The 20,182-nt window shown below is 47.6% G+C and overlaps 1 protein-coding gene across 2 annotated transcripts; it reads left to right on the forward strand.

The window, feature by feature from the left end:
• Window positions 1-107: 107 nt before the first annotated feature.
• ksr1a (kinase suppressor of ras 1a) lies at window positions 108-18,751 on the forward strand. 2 transcript variants are annotated; one of them, XM_011611473.2, is made up of 21 exons: window positions 108-644; window positions 6,862-7,002; window positions 9,398-9,545; window positions 9,641-10,130; window positions 11,429-11,607; window positions 11,762-11,831; window positions 11,898-11,981; window positions 12,122-12,183; window positions 12,272-12,381; window positions 12,585-12,753; window positions 12,964-13,005; window positions 13,787-13,835; window positions 13,932-13,995; window positions 14,735-15,031; window positions 15,102-15,298; window positions 15,365-15,461; window positions 15,547-15,680; window positions 15,984-16,115; window positions 16,218-16,353; window positions 16,471-16,604; window positions 17,344-18,751. In XM_011611473.2, exons 1-21 carry the CDS (start codon window positions 423-425, stop codon window positions 17,348-17,350), a joined length of 2,964 nt encoding a protein of 987 aa, XP_011609775.2. In that variant the 5' UTR covers window positions 108-422; the 3' UTR covers window positions 17,351-18,751. The 2 variants fall into 2 exon arrangements, with proteins under 2 accessions (XP_011609775.2, XP_011609776.2); XM_011611474.2 differs by lacking the exon at window positions 12,964-13,005.
• The last annotated feature ends 1,431 nt before the right edge of the window (window positions 18,752-20,182 follow it).

A 20,182-nucleotide genomic window follows, 5' to 3' on the forward strand; every position in this document is an offset into this window, starting at 1 on the left:
AGTTGTGATCGCAGGAAGTGTGCGCCAACACACGAGAGGTTGGGCGAGTTCGAGGGGAGGATTTTGTAAATGACTTCATTTCCCAGATTGCACCGCGCCCAACGATATTCCCAACAGATGACAGACGGCGAAAGCCTCTGCCAGAGAGCGGTCGGTGGGAGAGTGTCCTCTCGCCTCTGCTCCACACGGACGGTCGTTTTACCGACGATTGTTGGACTTGGACTCTCGGGTTTCCTCTAAGAACCTTATTTTTTTTTCCAAAAGAAAATCTTCGGCTCCTGACCTCTCCATATAGGAAGCCCTGGGGTATTTACTGTCAGCTAACTTCCACGATAGGTCGCCGCGTCTGCATACGCTGCATATGGTTCCTTTGAGCTCCACAGTCTGAGTCCGGCCCTTCTCGCCGTACCCAATGCTGAGGAATGGATAGCGTGTGTGCCAAAGGTGGGAAGATGGTCGAGAGTGATGAGCAGCCGAGCAGGGACAGTGGCGGCGGCGGCGGCGGTGGCGCAGCGATGGCCGCGCTACATCAATGCGAACTCATCCAGAACATGATCGAAATCTCCATCTCAAGTTTACAGGGGCTACGGACCAAATGCGCCGCGTCCAACGACCTTACGCAGCAAGAAATACGCACTCTGGAGGTAACGAGCTCTTCTAAATTCCCAGAGCGGTGTCCTACATTTAAAAGCAGAGAAGTCAAATTGCGGAGTCATGAAGGCTGAACGCTGCGTCCGCCTCATACGCGCTGCAAAGCCCGTGTCAGCGAGATCAGCCTCGTTTCACGCTGCACCCAGATGACTCTGGCTTCACATGTCGATTCTTTTTGTGGCATTCCTTTCATTGGAATTGCAGGGGGTTACATCAGTGTGACCCCCTTCTTTAGGCGGAAACATTTGTCAGGAGCCCCTCCGATAGTAGTTAACTGGATTCCGCCTGCTCGGCCTAATGGCACACATGCACTGCTCTTTCGTCTGCCTTCCCCTTTCTGCGCAGGATTTCACGTCTGAATTTTAAAAAATAAATAAAATCCATGCAGAATTTACTACGTGTTTGTGCGTGAGCATGAGAGGAAAGGCTGCTCTTTCTCTGCATGCAGATTCAGCCCGTTCGCTTTGTTTGGGAGCGTTTTGACGTCGCTGTTCTTGGTTTGCTGGAAGCAGTCGGGGCTGGGATCGTGCAGGATGCACTCATTATTTTGTCATGCGGGTTTTTTGTTTTTTTTAAGAATTCTAATTAGATGCGGGAGGGGTGGTGGTGTACGAAGCGCTCCTCTTGTTGGTCACTGCATGTTGTTTTCTCTAAAATCCTCAGATGAGAGCTGAACCACACAGGTCAAGGGAAGTTTAACCTGCAGGCCCTGGCACTGCTGGGGGATGGTGATGGGGGGGCAGTTCAACTTACCTATGAAAACCCTCTAGAACGTTTAATATCCACTGAAGCAACCCGAAAAATTGCATTTAGTGCTCCGCTGGTGCAGACTTCGCCACGCCACCCGCCCGTGATGGGCCCTAAATGGGCCATGGTTGGGGTGTGTTGAAGGGCTAGACCTTGGATTAAAGGAACGTTCCCTCCTGATTGGCTCAGGGCTATCAGTCAACCGTGGCTGTTTTATTTCTGTGTAACAGTTGTGCTGTTGCCCCTCTAAACCCATGTCCCAGAAAGCTCAGAGCATTACCATTCATCCGCATAAAACCTGGGCTGGTTTTTTCTTTTTGTGTGTGTGAGTGTGTGTCTGTGACCTTCAAAATGATAAAAGAAAGGAAACCAAGTTAAGCAGCCACGCTCCTGCCAGCCTCTTTAACTCCGTCAGCACGGCAGAAAAAGAGCGGCATCTGCTCCACATGTTTGTAATCCGGATGGTCGCGCCGGGGTCTGCGGGGTGCAGAAGCATCCTTTGAACGAGGATGAGATGAAGCCATCCTGCTCTGGCTCTTGATCCAATTTCATTATATCATTGTATGTTTAAGCGTTCTGGCAGGAATGAGATGAAATTTGGCAAGCGAGTGTGTGGGAACAACTGTTCACAGGCAGGAGGGGAGACTCCCAGTATTAGATGAAAAATGCAAAGTATTAAAATCTGATCTGAACTGTTTTGCTTCCAGCCCCCCCCCCCCACACCTACATCTACAGCGACCTGGGTACAATAAAGTGTACGTATGAGTGTCCTGAACAGTTGAGGCTGATTTCAGCACTGGTCTTGAATCATTTCTCCAGGCGTGAAGGCAGGTCCGCGTCCTGCTCTGCCCTCCTCTCTCTCTTTCTTCTTCCTGTGTAATTTTAACTCCGTGGCTGCAGAACAGGAAGTGATCTGCTCTTCCTGGAGTACGCCGTCTCCGGCATTGTTCCTCACGACACCGCTAAGGCCGTCCTGCTCTCTTGGAGGCCGTTAACGCCTCCCAGGCTATTTTAAAGTCAAGCGTTGTGGTTGCCTCGAGTTATTTGAGCTAATTTTGAGGTTTATATAAATTGTTCCTTCTGTCTGTTTCTTCTGTTTGCGATCTTGTAGGTCATCTACACCGACTGTTGCTGTGCTTTTCTTCAGTCAGGGACTGTGTTTAGGTCAGAGCATTTGGCCGAACATTCGGGTGCCTGTCCAGGATTGTTCATTTTTTTTCTCTTTGAAATTCTGCTCGTTTAATTGTCAGGCTATTCTTTCTTTTGCCTAATTATCCCGGGCTGCTTCGAATCAGTGATCCGGGCCATTCTTGAGACCCACCTGTCATTTATGCAACAGAAGAAGTGCGGAGAAGCCGCCGCTCCACGCCAACACAAGCTGACGGTCCCCCTGTTGTCCCTGACAGCTCAGCAGTCGCTCACAAATCTGCGAAGATTCCGACATTGTTTGAATCTGGCGAAACTGATTCGTGCACGGAACCGATGGGTGGAAAAACCCGACCAACTCTGGAAGTTGTCTAACGGACCTATGACATACAGGAATCAGCGCTGGACTCCTCTGTGTTCCAGGCCAACCTTGATTTCTAGTATTGACCTGCAGCTGTTCCACCGTGTTGCCACCCGTGGCAGGCCCAGGCCAGACATAATGGCTCTCCTAAAGCTTTTGGCTACTTTACCGCCTGTGATAAAATGATATGACCTGAGGTCAAAGTAGTTGCTGCACTCGTGCTCCAAACTGGGATCGCCTCCCCTGTTGCGCCAACATGAGAGGCTTGATCTCATTTTATACCCTCATCTAGAGAGCTTTATTAGTCCTCTCCAGGACTGTGTGTTTTTCCCCATGCCTGGCTAGTGATAGGATAATGATAGCGGCCCCTCAGATGGAGTGCTAACCGCCACTTCAGTTTTCACATGTTAATCCCACTCAACCTCGTCTCTGCCTCTTATGCCGCTGCATCTCGCCCCTGGACTTTTGCTTCATCAAAAGCGTCATATCAACAACTCGCAGGGCCCGAGTTCACGTGCTCGTGTGAGGGCCTTTTTCGGCTCCCTCTTAATTCTTTATGTAACAGCGTGTCTTATCTTTTTAATCAGCGCGCCGCAAAGCCGCGCTCTGTTTTGTCTCCTCGCTGTTTTGCGGAGAGTTTGCCGTGCAAGCTGTTGTGGCTGTGTCTATATTTAGCTGTCTTTCTTCCTACGCATTTTCAGGGTTGGTTGTTAAATAAGAAAATGAAGTGACGCGCAAAGAGCCTGTGTGAGAGGGGAGAAGAGCGAGGGAAGGGGAGGGGAGAGCCAAAGCCAATCGGCTGGGCCGCTGCCTGCGACCTGACAACAGCTCTGCCGAGGAGAAGACAATGGAGGCTGTAGCCCACACGAGGGTATTGAGGAAATATGACTTAAATGACTGTTGCAATGCTGCCTCTCTTTCCTCACCCCCCCACCCCCCCACCCCGCCACCCTCCAGCGCGACTGTTGTAGTTGGTCAGAATGGACCGCCTGATGTGGAAATCGGTGTAGGCAGGCCTTAAGCTATTCTCGAACCAGCCCAGGATGAGTTGCATTACATCCTGTAATTTTGAGGTCTGATTTTTCTGTGTGGGGGTGATGTAGGGTGGTTGTTGTACCTAGCAAGTATATATATATATACTCACCATATATATATATATATATATATTCACATTTATATTTCTAGTTCATATATGTACATACAGTATCTATGTAATGTAAATCCACCATCCCAACGTCGGCCCCCCTTATAAGCCCAAAGCTGTGTGCAGGGGTCAACAGCACCGATTAGCATGTTGGAGGAGGGGCAGCAGACTATTGTCTACGGCAACCATGTACTTTGAGCCCACCCCAGAAGTCTCGCCCGCGTCTGCTTCGTCATTTTAATATTTTCCTCTGAGCCGTGCGCAGATAAAACCACGTGTCGGCCGTTAGAACGCCGCCGCCGCCGCTCGCTGTGACATTAAAGTTTGTTTAAAATTTGCACTGGCTCCCCCGGTTCACGCGCTAGTGCGTCCGATGGCGCGCTCCGTTTCACCTACAGCAACGCAACAGCCCACAACAGAAGACATTAAAGAAGAGTTTTGTGTACTCTTTGTGTTAATGTCGGGGAACACCGGGATCGGATTTAGGTCTTCACCCTTCAGTACGTCCTACATGGTCCCAGAATGCTTCCAGGCTTCTTATTTGCCGGCGTCAACAAGAAAGGCCGAGCATTTTTAGGCCGAGAGCAATGAGCCGACCTCCCTGTGCGTTTTGAAGGGATAGCGTAGCTCAGGTCTCAGGTTGGCCGCGCTATCCTCGGCAGGTGCACGAGGATAGTGTCAGCGAGAGGCTTTAGAAAACAAGAGCCTGCTGTGTCGGGCAGGCTGCAGGGACGCCCCCCCCCCAACCCGATGGCCCTCACGCTGGCTGTCATTCATCTCGTCACAGCGCTGCGCCGTTGCCATGGTGTTGTTTGGCTGCACCGACAGGTGGGCTCTGACGCCATCGCCGCCCCACCCCCACCCCTTCCTCCCACCTCCAGGCCACATGTCAAATGCTGCTTCTTTTTTTTTCCCCCAGTCTGAGCCAAAAATAATCTGCACGCAGCCTGTCATTATCTTCTGCTTTGGTGATGTGGGCCTGACTGCGCTCTCGCCACATTATACTGATATCAGTGAGGGATTTTGGGACCTGTGTAATTTCCATCTGCCTTATTTGCACAGCGTGTTAATGGTCGTTATGAACTCCGCGTGCCGTTAAAAGAGCTGACCGGGTCTTTTTTCTTTTTTTTTACTGTCCCATTTGAAATCATGTGAAGACACGTGATGATGACATTCTTTTATGTTGCAACGCATTGTTCTGGTCTGTTTGTGCGGGGAAAATCCCGCTGAAATGTTGCTGACGCCTCAGAAGAGGGTTGCTAGGTAACCTGACGTCACAGGCCTGCACTGGTGTATAGGGAGAAGAAGTAGGAGGCTAGCTAATTAGCCACATCAAATAGAGGCCTCTTACTGCTGGCTATACAAGTCCACGGCTCCAGAAACATTGAATTCACACCCTTGATGAGAGCACAGTGAATAATGTGTCTGCTGTTTTCAAGGGTAGCTGCTGATAGATCATCTGTCTGTTCATCTTCTTGGCGTATGGTTCCTTCCAATGATGCACATTTGCTAATAGTTTTTATATGAGCCAGTGCGAATGAATACAAATGAAGGAAAAGGGCAGAGCGGGATGCCAGACTCTCTCCTCCACTCATGAAATGAAATGAACATTAGCAGTTAAGCTCCTCTTTCTATTTCACACACCTGTCCGGGTAGCTATTGCACATGTGCTGCCACCCATTTAAAACTGCGTTGCTGCGCGGAATGTTTCTCTAAACTGCTCCAACGCGGCCCTTCCATGATATTTCAGCATTTAGCGAAGTCATGTTCTCTGTTTGCATTCAGTAATGCGTGGTGTAATTGTTATTTTATCGTGCTCTTAGTGCAGCGGATAATTGCTGAGTAAAAAGCTGCAGTCACATTTAGCACAGAGAGTTTTTACCTCCTCTCTCTCTCTCTCTCTTCTTTCATTCCCGTTGGGCCACACTTACGATGCTCTTGTTGCAGCCTTTTCACATCCCATGGCCGCACTTTTCCGGGCACGGCTCGGTGAAGTTTCTGTCTGGTTAGTGGGAGAGTGCTGAATGAGGAGATAATGGCAGCAGCTCCTTCTGTTGCTCAGGTACTTGAGAGGTGCGTGGTAGGCTGAGAGATAGCTGGTGTTACACGGCTCATCTGGAGGCGCTGCCGCCTGTAACGGACTCTGACAGATAGACGCACAGATAAGGAGACATCGTATATGAGCTGCACAGCTGCAAACCTACACCATCCTGGTCACTGTAACACTTGCTCAAAGGACCTCGGGATCAGAGTTCATTATTATCATCATGAAATAGGATCAAACTATATATTGGACTTGTGTTTGTTGACCAAAGAGTTCATGTCAGGACAGGTATTTAATTAAACTCTTAAACATGTTCTGATGAAAGGAAAGTGCTGTATCCCTGAAACAAACTCCAAATGAACTGCTCCCGGGGTACTTTTCTCCATCATTATGTCACTAAGCTGCTCCAAATACACTTGTTTGCTGTGCCAGCGTCGCAGATGCTCACATTAGATGACCAGTATATTGCTCTGCGGTATGATAATAGCTGTTTATATCTAATTAAGTGTCCTCTGCACTGCGGCCGCTGGAAAGTCAGGTTAGATAAACAGGTCGACTTCATTCCCTCTGAGGTGCACGGAGCTCAGACAGAAGTGCATGCAGAGTAGGTCGTGCATTGTGTCAGTCGTAATAACCTTGATTAAAATATATACCGGTATATGTCTCCATAGATACGGTCTTATTGCGCCTAATGCTGACAAAGTGTTCATGTCGCTGCCAGAACGAGTCCCTTCTCTGCCTGTGCTCATCCCATGTTGCTCCCTGCAGGTGAAGCTGATGAAATACATCTGTAAACAGCTGCAGTGCAAGCAGAAAGTGCCAGAGACGGAGCGGCCCGAGGCCCTGGACAGCTACCCACACTCACGAGACTGGTTACGCACCATCAACCTGCGACCGGAGCTCATCCAGGTACGTTGTCGTTCCGTCTCTTCTGGCTGGAAGTCATTAATGTGGCTTTTGTTGCAGGTAAATTGGGTAAAATTGGCATTTGTTATTCTGCCTTTTCTCATTAATTCCACCTTCTCTCTGAAGACGCTCTTATAATAGTTGTGTCAACTCTTTGTAGCTTAGAACAATAACAATTTCCAGATTGATTCCCACATCTGGATGAATCCTCTGATCCACTTCAATGTAAATTAAAAGAAACAAATGTGGTCAAGTGATTGTAGTGTAGTGCGGCGGTCGGCTGCCATTTTGAAGCTGCTCTGTTTAAAACTGCAGACAGTTTGCAGCAGCCAGACTCCTCCTCAGTTGTTCGGCAGCAGTTCCTGTTCTCCTCTTGTCCTCGGACCACCGTGACATCCTCAGAACCGTCAGCTGACTCCAGCAACTGGCTGCTTCTCCACAGCTGATTAAAATGAATCAGATTCCTCTTTTCGTTTTGCGTGATTGGTTTATCACATTGTTGTGTCATTTCCTCTCTTGCTGGCTGCTGAACACTCTGATCTGGCTGTATGTTTTTCTCCGTCTTGTTTGCTTGTCTGTGCTGCGCGACCCCGCCGTAACCTGCTTATTTGACACCTTTCTGCCCATGTTATTCTCCGATATTTTTCGGGTTAGTGCACAATTTGTGCTGAGTTTTGCCGCCTGACTCCAGGAGGGGATATTTGTCTTGCGTTAACAGTTTTGGTCCTATCTGCTATGCTTCCTTTGCTCTTCAGACCTCAACAGTTTCCCTTTAGAGACTTCAGCCTTGATAGAACAGTAAAAGTGCTCATTTGCCTTGCGCTCCTGGGAGTTTCCAGAACACGTAGGGCCCTTATAGCACAACAATGACCCATTTTTCTAAACATTAGTAGGCCCACAGCCTCATTCCTCACTTATTAGTTTTGCTCAGATTGTAGTGTTTTTGTGAGTCACCAGGAGGTTCTGCAGCTTCTTTGAATATCACATTTGTTTGTGTGGTTACATGTGCGTTCATGTGAGTGTGTGTACTTCCTTTGCATATACTGGATGCACGGTTGTAGGAGGGGGACTGCCCCAGTTTTGTTGATCAATGTTTACCATCTCAGAGCAAGAATTTGACTCGACTGATAAGCAATTGCGTACTTCCCATTCTGAAAAAAAGGATTATCCACTGTTTCCTTTTGTCATTTGTGAGTTTTTCCCTTGTCTCAATATGTTTTATCTCAATATATCCTGGTGTTCTGGTTATTGGAGCCTTGTTAGTGTCGTTTATTAGGCAACACTGACATTAGGTCCTTAATTATACGATTTTGCCACCTTTCTTTTTTCGCTCCGGCCTTTGGTTGACGGCGCGTCCTCATCAGCTGAGACTCCATTTGCATGATGAGGTGTAATTTGACAAGCTGTTCATTAGGGGCCGGTTGCCACGGTAGATGCAGACCTGTGTGTCCTTTAGTCCAGATAAAAATAAGTTTCAGAACTCCTTCCTCTCTTATTTGTCAATCACCCCAGGATCCACTGCAGTCGAGCATAGATTTTCTCTTCTATCTAACCCACCAGTCTGCCTCCCACTCCGTCTATTCCCGACTACTAGAAACTTCTACTTGTGCGGTGTTAACCTGTGTGTGTCCACGCTGCCTACTACACGTCTGTCTGCTTGCATTTCCCCGCCTCCCAGAGAAATGCCCTTTATTTTATCCTCTTCACTGACGTGTTTTTGAACTGAAAGATGATAAATGTCTTTACAGCGTTCTCTGTAGATATTAAATCACGCTGGCGCTACTATTTAATCTGCATTTTACTCTATGCAAACGCCCAAAACAAACAGGATTTATCTTATTTCCAGGAACAGAACATGTCAGAGGTTCCATGACCCACTTAATACCCTTGCATGCTGCCCTTAAATCCTGATATTCATCCTCCAGCAGCACATGTTGTTTAGCCCACTGCAGCGTCAGGGCATGCTTTCATGGAGCTGTTTAAACAGACCGGCCTTTTTTTTGTAGTTGTCTGCTCGGCCGTCCTTTTGCGAGGCCGCAAGAAATGTCTTTGAGACAGTGAACAGTGAGGTGTCTTTTCTTTAAATGTCCTGGAAAGACTTTTTAAAGAACTAAAATTCCCTCATCAATCTTTTAGATTGCTTATACACTGTGGAAAAGAACGGATTAGCTTCAGTTCTGCTAAAACAAAAAAGAGAGCACTTGAGATCCCAGCTTTGTTGATATGACTTAATTTTCACGGTCGTTTCACTGGTGGCTAAAAGGCTACTTGTATTGCCGCTTACACCTTCTAAAATTGCCCCCAAACCCATGACTCCAAGGGCAGCTTTTTGGAAAGACTTCCATTCCAGGTTTGTCTTTATCTTTTGTGCCTTGTCCTCCATGCTGCTCCCGTGCAGGCGCTGGAAGCGAAGCTGTCCCTGGACGCTTTACTGCAGATGACAGGTGCTCAGGTGAGGGACACGATGCGAAGACTCGGCTCCAGCTCGGAGGAATGTGCCAGGTTGGTTGCTGCCCTCTCCTGTCTGAAGAGTGCCACTGAATCAGGTATGGGGAACATTTTGAGGCTCCTCCATGAGAACATGTGCCACAACCTCTCCTCAGGTTTTTTACTGGTGGTGTTTTTATCTCCTGTGGTGCAGGAGGTGAGCTGAAGGAAGACGGGAACTCCTGGCTTTCTGAACCCACGCGGAGGGACAGCGGCTCTCTACTGACCGCAGATCAGCTCGCAAACCTGGGGACTCCACTGCGACCTCACAGCCCCTCGCCTCTCGCCCGTCCTTCTTCCATTCACTCCACTCCATCAACCCCCTGTGCAACCTTCCCTCATCCCCGCTCCGGCTCGGTGTCAGCGGTGCCCACGCCCGAGGCACTCGCGTCGTACTTGCACAACGAAGGCCCTCTCACGGATCCCTTCCCGATGCCTTTACCTCGCACGTCCCGGCTCCACGGACGCACTTCCACCCCACCCATAACTCCACCATCCAAGAGGCGTCACCGACTAAAGCCCCCCTGCACCCCGCCACCTCCGTCACGCAAAGTGCTGCACCTCCTCCCCAACATAACCCTGACGCGCAGCAAAAGCCACGAATCTCAGCTGGGCAACCGCATCGAAGACCCGCCTGCCAGCAGGTAGGTGTTCCAAACGTATTTTTAGCCGTCTTCTTTAATAAGTAGGGCAGATTAGGATCAAATGGGAATCAGGTATCGGGTTCCACGAGTTCGCGGGCATTTGGGAGTGTGGAGGAGAATGTTGTGGGAGGAGAGCTTCAGAACATTTTTGGTTCGCTGCTCTCTGATTCTTGAAGCTTCTTTGCTGTTCTTTATCAGGATTACGTAACCTACACCCCGGTGTGCTTGGCTCCTCCACAAACGACTGCTATAAATTTGAATTTTATTTAAAAAAAATTCCCCTCAAATATTTCCGGCACTCCTTCACCTCACTTAAAACTTCTCTGTAGCAAATCTTTGTCCCTCATTTCACAGGTTTATTACTGAGAGGAAAAGAGAAATTACACATGTTCATAGGCGATAAGATTACAGTCTCCACAGTAAGAACTGATGGCCTCAAAGAAAATAACAATATTTGGGATTAGAATCTCCCAGATGCTGGAGAATCATTATGTGATACCTAAATTTAGGCGGTGCTAGAACGGGTAAGCTCCAGTTGTAAGTACGGGGCAGAATGACAGAATGGTAGGTGGTACCCCATCGTGCCTCAACAAAAGAACAATAAAGGGTTTGACCATCGGCGCGGTCACGTTGCCCGGTTATGTTCCTCATCACATCTGATGAGCCTCTGCACTTTCTGGGGCTTCTCTTTCTCTCACATCCTGTTGCCGCTCTGCTCCGACTGTTTGCGTGGAGCTAATCCCAGCACAGATTCCCAGAGATTATGACTCATGTCAAAACAGGAAGTATTTCCTCAGAGTAATGCTCGGAGGTGGCAGGATGTATGTCGTCTTTCTCTCCGCCTGTCTCTCTGTCTGCCTGTCTCTCTCTATTGTGACTGCATGTGCATACACAAACAAGCCACATGTTTATCTAGAATAACGTGTCTGTTTATGAGAAGAAAACCGGGGGAGGAAACAACATGTTCCGTTAACTAAATATTGCCGTCTTGAGCCGAGCGTGTGCGTGTTTCACGTGCCTGGGTGTCCTGCTACTATTGCAACTTTAATGTGAACCAGGTCCTACTTAACAAAAAAATATACCCTAAGTCACATGTGAGCGCACATGTAAAAGTATAAAGCCTTTGCTTTAGTTCAGGTGTTAAGAATGTCATTAGCTAACCTGTGCCAGCTCTGTTAAAGTAGTCCAATGGGCCTTTTTCCAGTCCTTGCATAACCTGCAGCATAGACTGTGTTTGCATGAAGAGCTTCTATTCTCTTCTCTATTCAGTCAGCTTTGCTATTATCTCTTATCTCCAGGTGTGTCAAAAAGAATAAATTGCTTTTGAACATGCAAGTCAATGGAAATGGGTGTGAGGACTCGCCTTCCCGTTACCACATCATGCCCACACGTACGCCCGGAGCCACCCCAACTGGTACCACGTCATACACCCTGCCTGGGACGCCCACCCTCCTGGAGGAGCACAGTGTCATTAAAAGTGAGTCAAGCGTTCATCTGCATGTTGCTGCTCGGGTCGAATGGGACACTTTTAGTCCTTTGAGTAGTATTTTAACTAAAGAAAGCATAGCTACTATTGGATGTGTGACATTTGCACAATTATATCTTAAATCTCCTCCCTTCTCCTCCTCCAGATAACATAGCAGTGCATCGCAGCTCCCCACAGACAGTCAGAAGGGACATTGCTCTAGCAGTCACACACAGGTAGAAAGGTCTTTATGCACGCCATGGGTTATCCTAAATTTGACAATAATTCCATATTTATTTCAGGTTTTCAACCAAGTCCTGGCTGTCTCAGACATGTCAGGTGTGCCAGAAGAACATGATGTTCGGGGTTAAATGCAAACACTGTCGGTAAGTTGAGCCTTTTACCACTGACCGACTGACTAATGGGGCAAATTTAATTAGCAGTGTAATTATATTATTACAGTGAAAGATCAAGTCCACAGCATCCATCAATCTGAGCATTAACAGATCCTTTCTGTTTTTTTCAGATTAAAGTGCCACAATAAATGTACAAAGGAAGCCCCATCCTGCAGAATCTCCTTCCTACCGAGTAAGCCTCGTTGGCATCCTGACACTGCAGGTGCCGGACATTCCGGCTTTCACGCACATGCTGTGACATTTCCAATCTTTCCTTCCAGTCGCCAAAATTCGGAGGACTGGATCCGTTCCATCAGACATCAACAATCCAGTGGACCGGCCGCAGGAAGCGCCACAGTTCGGCACGCTACCAAAGGCCATCACGAAAAAAGTACGAGGCCTTTACGCATCTGCTTTGACTCTGTGATCCGATGGAAAGTTAGTTAAAGTCCATATTTTGCTTGACTACATCACTTTTAGGGCATCACCTTCATGAGAAACTTGTGGTTGTAAGATTCTTTATTTTGTGAGGTTGTTTGAAGTATAAAATAAGATTGGATCCTATTTATTCCTGGTTATTCCTGTTTCCAACAGGATCATCCTCCTGTGCTGAATCAGCTGGATTCCAGCAGCAACCCGTCCTCCACCACCTCATCCACACCCTCCTCTCCTGCACCCTTCCAGCAGAGCAATCCTCCCAGTGCCACACCACCACCCAACCCCTCGCCCAAAGGCCACCGGGATAGCCGCTTCAACTTTCCAGGTGAGCCTTACTGACGCTCTCATCTGCGTACACTGAATACGTATCGAAATATGTTGCCTTGCCATCAGCTTTTAACAAAAACACTTAGTTTGGACTAAAAAAATCACCCCTGTTCCACCTTAAGAACAGCTTTGCATTTTAATCCAGAGCTTCTGCATCCTGTACTCTCTCCTCACTGTGCTCGTTGCTCTTTCTCTTTCTTTTTTGAAGCTGCCTGCTACTTTCAGCACAGACAGCAGTTTATTTTCCCAGGTGAGTCGAGTGTCCAGCACTGTTGGGTTTTATTACCCTCCCATCACTGTTTCGCACCCCAACCCTTAAACGCCCTGCCGCTTTCTCTTCTCTGCATGTTTGCTTTTAGGGTTGTGGTTGCAACAACGGTTGGATTGTGTGTTTATACTGAATGGCTTTTTGATTCCATCTACTGGTAGTAGTGGGGAATTGCATGTGAAGTCGTTTATTGCATGTGGTGCGTCATGCTGTTTTCCTTTTTGGAGCATTTAATGCCAATGGAAATTGTGATATTATTGAAATACTTTATCTGTAATCTAGCAGAGGTGATAATTTTTACCACTGACAAACAAAAATGGCTTTGAGAGCTCCACAAAATGAAAAGATACGTATACCGCCCTCTTGTGGTCAAGCTGAGGTAACGAACCCCTCCTCGTTAAGGACCGAACCTAAAGTGTGTTTAACCCATAATTATTAATGTCACTGGTCAATACATATTACTCTGATAAGTAAACAGATGTTTAAGAACTCCAGCCATACATGGACACTGAGAATAGTCATAGATTTTGGAAACATTGTTGGTATTTTTGAATATATGCTAATTTGGGGCCTTGAGCCTTACAAGTTGAGTAGCATGTAGTTCTTTGATGTAATAGAGATGGCACATGTCCCCAGAGCCTTGAGATGTCTGATTCACACCAAATCAGTCTGGTCAGATAATCAGCTCTATAAATAAGGCCAAGAACGTAGATTCTTGCAGCTGCAGGTTGGAGTAAGGAAGCATTTTTCTGTTTGTCCACAGATGTCTCAGGCCCTGCTCATTTCCACCCCGATGTCCTCCAAGACACCGTGTAAGACTTTTATCTCAAATTGTTTAAACTGTCTTGACTCTGCGATGAAACGCCCGTGAGTATAAAAACACCTCTGGCTTCCCTCCGCATCGGCAGCAATGAGATCGAGCAATCCGCGGATGACATACGCGCCGAGCTGGTCGTGGATGAAGATGAAGAGGTAACGCCGCAAGACGAAAACAAAATACACATAAATTCACATTTCACCCGCGGCATAAATTGAGATTCTCTTCAGGTTTTATTGAGTGGAATATTGTCATCCATCAAAGGCAGTAGCAGGATGTCAGAAGCAATAAAAGTAGCTGAAGGACTCATAAACCCAGGTGTCATTATGGAGCTCACTGAATAATATAGAGCGCAAACATCTTCAGGAAACACAGCGGCACATGATCCAAGCCGGTGTGGTGACCTTAGATAAAGCGTAAACAGTGATCTGGGTCATAATGGTAGACGTGTTGTTGTGAAATTAGTTGTCAAATCAAGGCGACTGGGGTCAATCATTCAGAGGGACTGGCTTGTAACATGAATAGACTTGCTGTGGGAGGTCAGGTGGATCACTGCCTACGTTATATGAGGCTGTGTCTTTGAAAATGTGTCTTAAATTTAGAAGAATGTTGCAGCTGGGACACGGCCTAACTGCCCTCCTCTTCCTGTGGGAATAATATTTTTGTATATTATGACTGTGATGGTAAGTTTGACCATGTTTAGTTCCTGCTATCCAAACACAGACACAATTATTAATAGTTTTAATTAGTTCATGGAAAAAAGACTCTTAACACGGGCGACGTTTAGAAAAAAAGCCATTGTATATTATTCACTTTTGCTATTCAGTTAAATAGCAGTAAATAAAAATAAGCGTCTTCCTTTAATGCACTCTAAACTAGTGTGTGCTTTGACAGGAAGTGGAGGAGGACATTGAGGCTGAAGATGAAGATCCTGATGTCGAGGAGAACGAGGAATACGAGGAAGAAAACGAGGATGGAGAGGACGATGAGGACGACGGGGAGGACATGAGGTTTGACATGCGGTTCAGCATGGGCTCCGACGGTGAATGCGACGACCTGGACGACCTCCCCAGCTCTAGGGGAAACCAGTGGAAGGGCCCCATTTGCCGTAAGGCCAGCCAGACCAGCGTGTACCTGCAGGAGTGGGACATCCCCTTTGAGCAGCTGGACCTCGGAGAACTCATCGGAAAAGTGAGAATTCTGACGGAAATTGAGAAATCCGACCAAGGTCCTGTGTGCTGAGGTGTTTTGCTGGTGCCAGGGCCGCTGGGGTCGGGTGCACAAGGGTCGGTGGCACGGGGAGGTCGCCATCCGTCTGCTCGAGATCGACGGGAACAACCAGGACCACCTGAAGCTCTTCAAGAAGGAAGTGATGAACTACAGGCAGACCAGGCACGAGAACGTGGTCCTCTTCATGGGCGCCTGCATGGCCCCTCCCCATCTGGCCATCATCACAAGGTAAGATTGAACTCCAACTTCCTGGGTTTCAGCTGTGAAAACATCACTTCTTCCTTCTGGCTGCAGCTTCTGCAAAGGGAGGACGCTGTACTCGGTTGTCAGAGACACCAAAAACACTCTGGACATTAACAAGACGAGACAGATCGCTCAGGAGATTGTAAAGGTATTTTTTAATTTTATTCTAATCTGTATTAACATGAAGCGGATGAGGTGTGAGACTGTAACGGCCATTGTTTCCTCCAACGCAGGGAATGGGTTATCTTCACGCTAAAGGCATCGTGCACAAGGATCTGAAGTCCAAGAACGTTTTTCATGACACCAATAAAGTGGTGATCACAGACTTCGGTCTCTTCGGGATCTCGGGAGTCGTTCAAGAGGGGAGGTGAGAAAGGGACACTCAAGACCTTAAAACCACACGCTTGGCTGAATTGCTCCTCTGCTCCTCACTGCCATTACCTGGGGAGGGCCGTGATTTATAATAATTGCTGAGTTCCGCACAGGCTGGAGTCCTGCAGCCCCTGGCAGCGGCTGCTTTGTGCATTTGGCTGAAATCTCCAGAATTTATGGTTGGAATTTAGCCGACTTGTATATAAATCAGCCTTCTTGCGTGCGAGGATTGAATTGCAGCGACAAAAGTTAACACATCTCTTTATGACGCCTCTCTTCCTTTTACAATGTCTTCTAGACGAGAGAACAAGCTGAAGCTGCCTCATGGCTGGATTTGTTACCTCGCACCAGAGATCGTACGCAAAATGAGCCCAGGTAACAACGAGAGCCAGCTTCCTTTTTCCACTTCCGCTGACGTCTACGCCTTCGGGTGAGTTCTGCGTGTGCACTGGGTTGCTGGTTTAATGTACCTTCACGCCTGATTTGAGTCAAAAGAACTTCTGGTAACATTGTGGTTGTACTTCCCTTTAAGCACTATTTGGTATGAGCTCCAGGCCAGGGACTGGCCAATCACCAACCAGCCCGTGGAAGCCACCATCTGGCAGGTGGGGAGCGGCGAGGGCATAAAGAAAGTGCTGGCAGAGATCAGCCTCGGCAAGGAAGTGTCTGTGAGTTGAACATGTTAGAGCAGCATTTGCAGAAGCAGCTACGCAGGGATGAGGCAGCAGCAGCTGCAGCGTGCGTCAGTTTTACTGCAGAGCACTGACTCATGGCTGTCCCCTCAGGAGATCCTCTCCGCCTGCTGGGCGTACGACCTGAGGGACAGGCCGACCTTCACCCAGCTGGCCGACATGCTGGAGAAGCTGCCCAAGCTGAACCGCCGGCTGTCTCACCCCGGACACTTCTGGAAGTCTGCAGAGTAGGTATCCAGGGGTGAAGGACAATGTGAAGACACTGGACATGGCAAAAGAAAGAGTTTCGTATTCCTGTGGGGGAATTTCCATACTTCCGCTCGCACCCTCAAATGGGAACTTTATGTGAATGTGAAGATTCGCCTTCGTTTGATCCTGTCCCCACAAACACAGTTGCTCTGGCAACCATAACTCTCACAAGCTGTGAGGCTAAGTGGACGGTGGAGATATGCTGATAATGCCCCCCCCCCCTATTTCTTTGCACTTTGCACAACCATCCTTTTCTATACTTTTGTAACATTCCACGCTAAATTAAAAAGCGCCGGCATGTTGTTCTGTTTTGTGTTCCGGCATCACAATGGATTTAATCGGCTTTCTCATCCTTTCAGTTTTTCTCGTTTAGATTCTCTCTTTTTTTTTTTTAAATTCACTTACACGCTCAGTGTTTCGCTTCACGTTCTGATTTTCTCACACACACACACACACGCACGCCCTTGCTGTTTTTCTTTTTTCCTATTTAATCTTAAATGCATTAGCAGTGAAGGCCGATCTAATGCAGGCATGGTTCTGTGGAAGGAAAATGGCCTTTCAATCCATAAGCACAATCAAAACCGATTCCTTCACGAAGTCGTTGGTGTTCGTGTAATCTCGTATGCTCCTGCTTTTCCAATTGTGCTTTCTCCACTAACCAGCTAACGTCTGCTCTCGTTTGCTCTCCTCCCTTGTTTTTCTCTCTTTCTAATCCAGGTTGTAGCCGCCGCTCTGAACGCATAAGCAATGCAAAGCAAAGCCCGGGTCTGCCTCGCATGCCCCCCTGTTGCTAACTCTTACAGGACTGATCAGAGAGTGTCGCTTCTGCCTGAAACAGATGCTGCTTCCACTAATCCCTCACTGATCTTCCATGTTTTAACTGGATTTTTTGATATTTGGGGTGATGTGGAGGTGACCATTAAATCTCCTCACCTTCCTTCTTTTTGGTGCATTTGTTTTTGTCCAATGCTGAGGACTCGGTTTGTGACTAACTGTGCTGACCCCCACGCCCCCCCCCCACCCCCGCCCCTGCTCACCTTCTCTGCTGTGACGTTCCCGCCGGCGCCGTCAACACACGGCCTTTATTTTTGTGTTCCGTTTTCCCTCTTGCTGAAACAAACTACTTCGGGGCAGAAAGATGGACCCTGTGACCTAATGGACCACTTCATTTATCTGTGTTTTCCTCGCGGGGACGACGCCCCTTTGACAGGCTGCTGGAGTGATGCCCGCCCGGCTGCTCCGCTCTCTGTTCCCCATGTTTTCGTGACTATCGTGTCTGAACACAATATGCACTTTGTCAGCCGGAAACGACGGTGAAGGCTTTCTGATTAGTTTGGTTGTGCATTTTGTTATTGTTTTTTTCAGGGGGGGGCTCGAAGGCTGAGGAATCTCCCTCGCGTGTGTGCTGTTACTGTTTACTTTGACCTGTGGTTCAGAGGGAGGCACTGCTAGATACTTTTATGTGTTAAATTATGGTTAAAGTTCAGCGTCTCGTCATCCTGACGTCCACAAGCGAAGAAACTGTTGCTGGTTATTTATGTTTTCTACATGATCCATCCATTGACGTGTAAAGTGCACTTTATTCAGAAGGTCCTCCGTGCGAGGCGCTGATGAATCTCATTCTGTGCAAAATGAATAATAAAAAATAAATATGAATCAGGAACTTGGCGCAAAAAGTGTCCTATATCACCCTAAAAACCCCAACACACACCTGTGTGATCTTGTGTGTAGCATCTGTGAGTTCTGGCTTCAGTGGACTTGTATTTATGTGTTGTGTGTGTGGGCGCAGGTGTGCTCTGTACATACATTATTTAATGTACAGCAAATCGACCCGATTCTTGGAATATTTCTACATTTTGTACGTAAAATACCTTCACACCTTTTTCAGCAGGTACTGCAGTGACTATTACAGATGTGTATATACAGTGTGTATATATATATTTTTGTCATGTGTAAAGTGCTGTATAGAAGCTGTACATTTTCTTTTTAGTATGGGCCAACACATTTTTTTTATGTTACTGTAAAAACAAAAATGCATATTTTTGTATTGCATGTGATTACCATTCTGTACACACAGTTTCTGTTTTCATCCGAGGAAGACAATAAAATGAGGCTTGTCATGTAACAATAAACATTTTCCTTTTCTATAGCTCCAAACGTATTCGAAATTGTTACGTTTGCCGCCGCACTGCAACTTAAACCCCTTTAAAGGACCCTCTCAGGTATTTTTGTCCTCTGAGGATGTCGTGCATGAAAAGTGACACTCTTAATCCCATTATCAGCACTAACTTACAACAGATAAGTCTGTTTACATCCACCGTGTCCACATCTGGCCTCTGGAGGTTTTGCTATCAACAGTAATCTTTAGCTGAATTACTCTTTTTTTTTTTTTTTCTTTCCTTCCTGTCTCCAGCTTTTCATAATGACCCCAAGGTTAAGGAGACGAGGCCTTGAGAGCTGTTGGTAAAATGATAATTACTACGTGCACGTAGTCCTTGAAGCCCGTTCAAAGTCAGGGTGCATTTGAGTGCAGCTTTAATCGGGCTGATGGATTGATTCCCCCATTCTGGAACCGGTCCATTAGAAAAAGAAAGGACCTTGTGTGTCTCAGCCGCTGTTGAACTCCAACCAAAAACTCTTTGACACTAACTGGTACTGGATCATGTGACCGGTGGATGGTGGGAGCAAGCAGCTTCCTCTGCTGGGAGACCAGACACAGAATGTTCTTTTACCCTGGGAATTCAAGCTCAGTACAATAACTTGCTTCTTGTGCTTCCTACGATCTAGCAGTTGATAATATGTGACTATATAACGTTAAACAAAACCTTCCCAAAACTAAAATGCTTCCCACTTGCTGCAGTGTGACCAGGCCAACCTGGAGTTGTTCCCATAAGCAGTTTTAGGGAGTGTGGAGCACTTCCAGGATCAAACATGTCTGTCATTAGCCATTAGACCAGCTCTCTCCTTCCACCTTCCCACCAAGGCCCTAATGGGGCAGCGCTGCCTCTGCCGTGTGTTTTGTGCCTCATCAGAACAAAAGAAATGTGCGGCCACGGAACGTTAGTGAGGGTCGCCGTTAAAGCCCGGCGCCGTTTCCAACGAGCTGCTTGGCCAGAAGTCAGGCAAGATGGGATTTAATTGGATGTATCTCTCCAAATGACACCCTCAATTTCCCCAAGACTCACTGAAATGAAACCATGGAAGTCATTTGCTGTGAATGTGGCTGCAGTAATTATGGCAGGGGGGGGGGGGGCACTGTGTGTCCGGCGTGGCTGCATTTGCAGGCCTCCAGACACAGTTTGGAGACGTCTGCCAGGCTGAAAGGGTTGGACGGAGGCATCTTCTCTGTCAAGGTGGTGTTAATGTTCCAGTAGGCTGGTTCTGACCCAGCATGCCCAGCAGCTGTGAAAACGAAACAACGCTGCCTGGATGTCGGCGTGTTAACAAGCAGCATCCATTTCTTCTCCCGCCTCGGCCCCCTTTCGCGGTCCCTGGCATCGATTCCACCTCCCCGTCCCTGCCACCTCGTCTGCCTCCACCCCGACCGAGCGACCTT

This window comes from Takifugu rubripes, chromosome 15 (assembly GCF_901000725.2).
Source record: "Takifugu rubripes chromosome 15, fTakRub1.2, whole genome shotgun sequence".
Taxonomy (NCBI): Eukaryota; Metazoa; Chordata; class Actinopteri; order Tetraodontiformes; family Tetraodontidae; genus Takifugu; species Takifugu rubripes.